We start from the raw sequence: 5,977 nt of genomic DNA on the forward strand, positions 1-5,977 counted from the left end.
AGTGGTTAAAACCAAATTTGCTAAAAGCAGATAAGTTGTTTAATAGTTTTTTTCGATCTCAGAATTCAATCAATGATACTGAAACATGGACAGGAAGAACTGTGCATGACTTGCTTAAAAGTTAAAACGCCTGGCCCAGTGGATAACACAACAGATGTATTAGATTGGATAGAGTGAGACATGCAAACGTTGGTGTCATCTGAGCACTGTGTTAGTTTCTTCGACATTACGAGTGACACTGACTGGTAATGTGCCCTCTGTGTTGCAGAAAATTTCATGAAGTTGAGGTTGGACAGTTTATTAAATTGGGCTTAATATGCACTGAATATTATTTCAGGGGCCTTAATTCAAAGGTATTTTTGCCCCGGTTTATGATTATGCAGGAAATGGGGTAACCACGCATTTTTCCAAGATAATTCATGAATAATAATTGTAAAAAGCTTTAAAATACAAAGCAATGTATGGCCTTCTTTCTCAAATTGAAGCTTAATTATCTCTCAAAAATGCATGGTTACCCCCAATTTTCTTTTTGGATACCAAGACTTCTTACTAAGATCTACTTTATCCGGATAGTTTTAAACCGCAAAAAAATATCCCTGTATTAGTGAGCATCACCGATAGGAAACTTGAGTATCTCGAGATGCGCAGAAAGTATGTGCAATATCAATGGTAGGTACTGTCCTTAAACATATAAGATCACATGTTTACCCCTAGGGAAGTGGTATTTGACACCAGCATTTGGCCCATGGGCAGGGAATTTGACAGGAAAATAGGCTGAAATGTCAAATCCCCTTGGGTATGCCAGCACCCTCCCCTCTCCCCTGGGGCTAAAAATTAACAGGTGCATTAATTGCATTAATGCATTAATGAAAACAGTTTGTTCTTGTTGTTATTTGCAGATCCACGCCGAAATACCGTAATTCCAGAAAAGTTCTTCAACAGAGCCCTGTAGCCTCTAATTGCTCCCCAGCGCGCTCCCGGTAGTATTTTTATTACCTTTTTCGGATCCTCAGCAAACAGCTTAATTCGTTTCACCTTCTTGCATACTTTCTGTGTTCTCGCCGATGACAGTTTTGTTTCGTTTTGACTGTTGCCATACTACGTGAAGTGCGCCAAATCCAAGCGCATAGCACAAGAGCACCACATTTCTCTTTCCTTTGGTCGTTGTGGTGTTAAAGTATTTCCAAATTCCTCTTGGTTCTCTAGATGCGTTCCTCAATCGTTCTGAAACATTTTCTATGAGCAGAGAGAACGACGAACGACCCAAGATCCTCTTCTCACCTTTGTCTTCCATGTACTGGGACCAAAAAGAAGATTTCACGATACTACTTGTTTCAGTTCGTTTCAAAAAGCTTGCGGAATATTTCGTCCTTTTCCGCCAGGCGTCACGCTCTACCTGGCTGCTAAGGACTCCTACTAACCCGACCCTACCCTAGTAACTTTTGTTTCGTCCCAAACAACATAACGCGTTCACCGTTTACTTATCACTTTATGATCAGTCGTGGAGAATTGTTGTTTTACGTACAATGTGTTTTGGACACACCGTATTTTAATCCACCTCTTTTTGACAGCTGGAATGAATCGGTCGTTGTGATGTGTCTGGTAAACGCCTTTTTAGCGTGTGCTTTTAATTAAATTAAGAGGTGGGATTTGTGAAGAGGCTTCGTTCGAACTGCAAAGCGGGCTGCAAAGGTCCGTTTCATTGCACGAGATCTGAAAATTCTGTGGGTGAACTTGAGGAACCGGATTAAGCTTGTTTTTCCTCGATCATGTTTCTGTTCAAAGCATACCAGCAGGAAGATAAAGACCCACAGACAACAGACATGACTGATTAGAAACCAACGGTAAGTGACTTGTTTCAGGACTGAGTTGGTGACGACCGAGATCTTTTCTTTGAACATGTATATACGATTTTCAGGATTAACTCAATTATTGTACGTTGATGTGAATCAGAATGTTTGATCGAGAAGTCTGTATTAAAGAGTTTGTTCACGAATTATGACACTTAATGTGACTGACATGCTATTAGAAAAAAGAATTTACTTAACGATTTTCATTTAGAAGTCAACGTTACGACCTTCGGCTGCAACTTCTCAAATCCCAACACTAAATTAAGTGACCAATAAAAGGGACCGCGAAGTTCAAAACCAGATGAACTGTTTTCTAAGACCTTATTTTCGTGAAGAAATTCAACCTACGCTTTTACTTGTTTCCGATCTGCAGAATTATTTGAGCATGATTAACAGTAAATATTTATTCTTATTTGAAAATGCAAACATAATTTTTAATCTTGCACAACAATAACGTAACAATAAGTAACTTTGTCCAAAACCTTTCTTGTGCAAGCAGTGAAACAGACTTTAATTTTAGCTTGATCTTCGCGGTAGGTCGTGAACGGCGGAATTTTAAAATGCTGACAAATGTACCTCTAATTGATATGACTAGTGATGAATGGGGTTTTGTTGGCGAGGATTACTAATTCTGTACACTGTCATAGTAATATGAAAATAAAACTCAACGTAACCTTCAAGGATCTTCTAAATTTTCCATACATTCAGCTGTACATTGCATCCCAAATTGTAACAAATTTGGCCCACTTTGAAAATGGCGGTACGCACTTGACGATTTCCTTAAAGACATCCCTACCCTCCCTTCCCTTCTAACCATTGCTCATGTGAGAACCAAACAATCAATTTGTGCCACAACAAATGAATGCAGAAAGGATGACGAACTGTTGCTTGATTTTGTAAATATTTGGATTCAGTAATTGTCATCAAAATATTAACAAATTGCAGGCTTCCATGCCATTAAATTCACAAAATTAATCTGTTCATTATAACAAGGACAAAACAACAGCTTTGTTCTACCAGCACGGATTTCAATAAAATTTGAACTCACTCGGTGGTTTGAGAAGGGTAAGTGACTTTTGTCATTGTCAAAATGGATTTTAATCTTGGGTCTTTAAGCTGATTCCCTTATTTTGCATTGCACATCTCATACTGTGGATAACATTGTGACTTCGAAGATGGCAGTGATTCTCGCTGGTCATCTGAAGAGAGACAACAAAGGCCGCTTTTATTGACGTGTTCAAAAGCTTAAAAGCGCAATCATGACAACTATTCTCGGTTAAGAAGTTGTTGTTTTGGAACTCACCCCTGTCATTTCGTGGAAAATGATCACTTTGAGGTCGAAATTGCCCCTTTGCGCTCCATTTGCCGTTGTTTTGCCAATAAATGAGCACAGTGACCCAACTCCGTCCTTTTTAATGGTCATATTAATTTTATTCGTATTAGGTACACGGAAAACATATTTGAAGGAGAAAATAAGTTGGATGGTACAAGTTGTCACAGTAGTATTTACATATAAATGATGTGACACTGCATTTGGAGCCAGACACTGAGTGTTTGCAAGGTTATGACTGTAGCAGTCCGATTTGCTTACATTTCTTTGAAGGATTGAGCAATTTGAAATCACTGTACTAGAAGATTACAGCCAGGACAAACAAGTAGTCTCAGACAAGTTTTCAGTTATATTCACTAAGACTGATAACAACAATTTTTCTGGTTGATCAACTTTTGAACGCTTCTCACATAATTCGGTAAAAAGCACTTAGAATAAAGGGCATGCAGCGCAGAAACAAGCATGGTGACTCCATCTTTTTATTGCATTTTTTAATGTCCTGTGTATGAATATCAATTGTGTCATGTTTGACAAAACTCTGGATAGTATGTCATTTTCACGGGAATTACCTTATTCATCAAGTTGGTGAAAAAAGTAGCCGACTTCTGAGTGAATTAATAAGCCAACACTTTTCCTCAGCTGTCTGTGCTCATTGAAACCACTGCACTAGGCAAATCACTTGCTGACATGTCCACTCATCAAATGGTTTTGGTGGCTTAATTGAATGAAATGAAATGCAAGACTGCAAGAAACATTATTATTGTCATGATCACTTGTGACATCAAGGACTCCCAGACCATCAAGCCCAATCAGTTGCAACATTTGCTACTTTGCAAATTTTTAGACATCTGGCATCTAGTTTCTATTAATGACTAAAGGCTGGATGTATATTATCCTACTTGATTTGCTGTGAATTGAAAACATAAGCAAGTTCAAACAATAAATATTGTTTTTCTAGGGATTTGACCTAATTTAAAGATGTGTTTTGTATAATTAGCTCTTCTTCATCTTAAAAATAAAATGTATATGTCTCTCTTAGAATACTATTGTTAGATTGAACCAATAAATTAAGCCAAACCTGAAATGCCTGTGGTACTATACAGATTATCTTGTTATTGGATACTTTAAATTTGTTGGTTTACTTTCTTTACCCTTAGTGCTTGCATTTATTTTACAGGGAAGCATGTCCAGTAATTTTAGAGAGGAAAAGTTGAATTTTTAACTTAATTATCTCCAATCATCATGTTTTATATAGGTGATGGGTTCAAGGTCAAAGGTGAAAGAGAAACGTTTGTATATGCCTGAAGATGGCCTCATCTTATCAGAGATAGCCATTCTATCAGGTGAGTTCTTTTCCCCTGATTTCTGTTAGCACACAATGTAACTTTGCCTTAAAAAATATCCTTTAACCCATTGACCTTTGGGAGTCCGACTTAACAGATTTCACTCTGTCAAACGCCAGACGATTTTACTCATCAACTGCAGAGGCCGTCCTAGGGCATTTGAGGTGTCACTGGGTTATTAAGGTAATTAAATTTTAACCTGATCAATTATTTTTCTTTGTTCTCAGGTGGTTTTGACTTAAAAGGCCATCCCCTGTTGACATTACCATCTCAGCGCTATTCCAACCTTGTGCGGTGGGGCAAAGGTGATGTTTTGCAGCTGCTCAAATATCTTTCATTTCTTGCCAGGTTTGTATTGTGCATTGGTTCTGTTTTAAGGGTTTGTCCCAAGATCTACAAGCAGTAGTATTAACGTTTTGAGTGGTGAATTAACAAATGAGACAAAAGGGATTCTAAAAACTAGATGAAAGAGAAATATAAATGAATTATTTTAAGTACAGCATAATAATTCAGGGGTTTTATTAGAAGCTGGCACCTGGGTACTAGCACTTGTCTACGCTGAGTACGGTACCTGCCGTTGCCCAAAGGAGGTCTCAAGATCAAAAGCCAGACCATATATAGGCAGGGGTGCTGGCTTACTCTATCGCAAGGTCCCTTCTACTTTAAAACTTAATGAAACCCCTGCAATTAGGACTCACATTTCGTGCTCAAAATTAATGAGGTTTTAAAGCAATTAACTAATGCATCAGTAAATCTTGAGATGAAAGCTTGGAGTTTGACTGTAATTTAAGTCTTTTTTCACTTTCCTCTTCATCTTGCAACAATAGTTGCAGATGTAACAAACCACAAATTAGAGCGCTGAGTACTGTTACACTAAGCTTGCAAGAATGCTGATGCAACTTAGTACCAAGGTGATTTTGATTTACTGAAAATGTCTGCTTTAGGAAAAAAATCTTAAACACACCAACTGACCAATAATAATAATAAGTTTAATAACTAATTTCCATGGCACTCATATCCTGAGCTCATGGTGCATAATTTAATTGTCTCTTTGGTAGGTCTTGGTATAAAGAAGCAGGCATCTCATTTCTGCTGGACTTCAGCTATTCCACGGAAAATGTTATCTCTCACATTATTGACTTAATCCAAATGTTTCAAGTAAGTAGTAGACACCTTTTTGGCTGTGTGATCTTCTTGACCAGTATTATGACTGAATTTTTGGTGACATTTGATGAGCTTTGTAAACAATGTCAGTTAAATTTTTTGTCTTTACTGATTTTCTATTGTAGAATGACTCTCGATCAATTCACAGTGTGTACCTCATTTTACCACAAAATAAACCAGTTAGGAAACACTTAGAAAGAGAGATCTATGCGTGGCAAACAAGGGGACAATTTAATTTTCAGGTAACACTGTCATGCATATCTCAACAATGACAATTTATTATTTACTTC

The 5,977-nt window shown here is 37.5% G+C and overlaps 1 protein-coding gene across 1 annotated transcript in view; it reads left to right on the forward strand.

Annotated features, from left to right (window-relative positions):
* The first annotated feature begins 1,445 nt into the window (after positions 1–1,445).
* LOC138004558 (uncharacterized) overlaps positions 1,446–5,977 on the forward strand; it is a 31,779-nt gene continuing 27,247 nt past the window's right edge. Inside the window, exons 1-5 of the mRNA XM_068851112.1 lie at positions 1,446–1,844; positions 4,436–4,523; positions 4,751–4,871; positions 5,582–5,681; positions 5,813–5,929. Of these exons, the coding sequence (XP_068707213.1) occupies positions 4,439–4,523; positions 4,751–4,871; positions 5,582–5,681; positions 5,813–5,929 (423 nt within the window). The 5' untranslated portion in view covers positions 1,446–1,844; positions 4,436–4,438. The remainder of the gene's footprint in view (positions 1,845–4,435; positions 4,524–4,750; positions 4,872–5,581; positions 5,682–5,812; positions 5,930–5,977) is intronic.

The sequence above is a fragment of the Montipora foliosa genome, chromosome 1, assembly GCF_036669935.1.
Source record: "Montipora foliosa isolate CH-2021 chromosome 1, ASM3666993v2, whole genome shotgun sequence".
NCBI lineage: Eukaryota > Metazoa > Cnidaria > Anthozoa > Scleractinia > Acroporidae > Montipora > Montipora foliosa.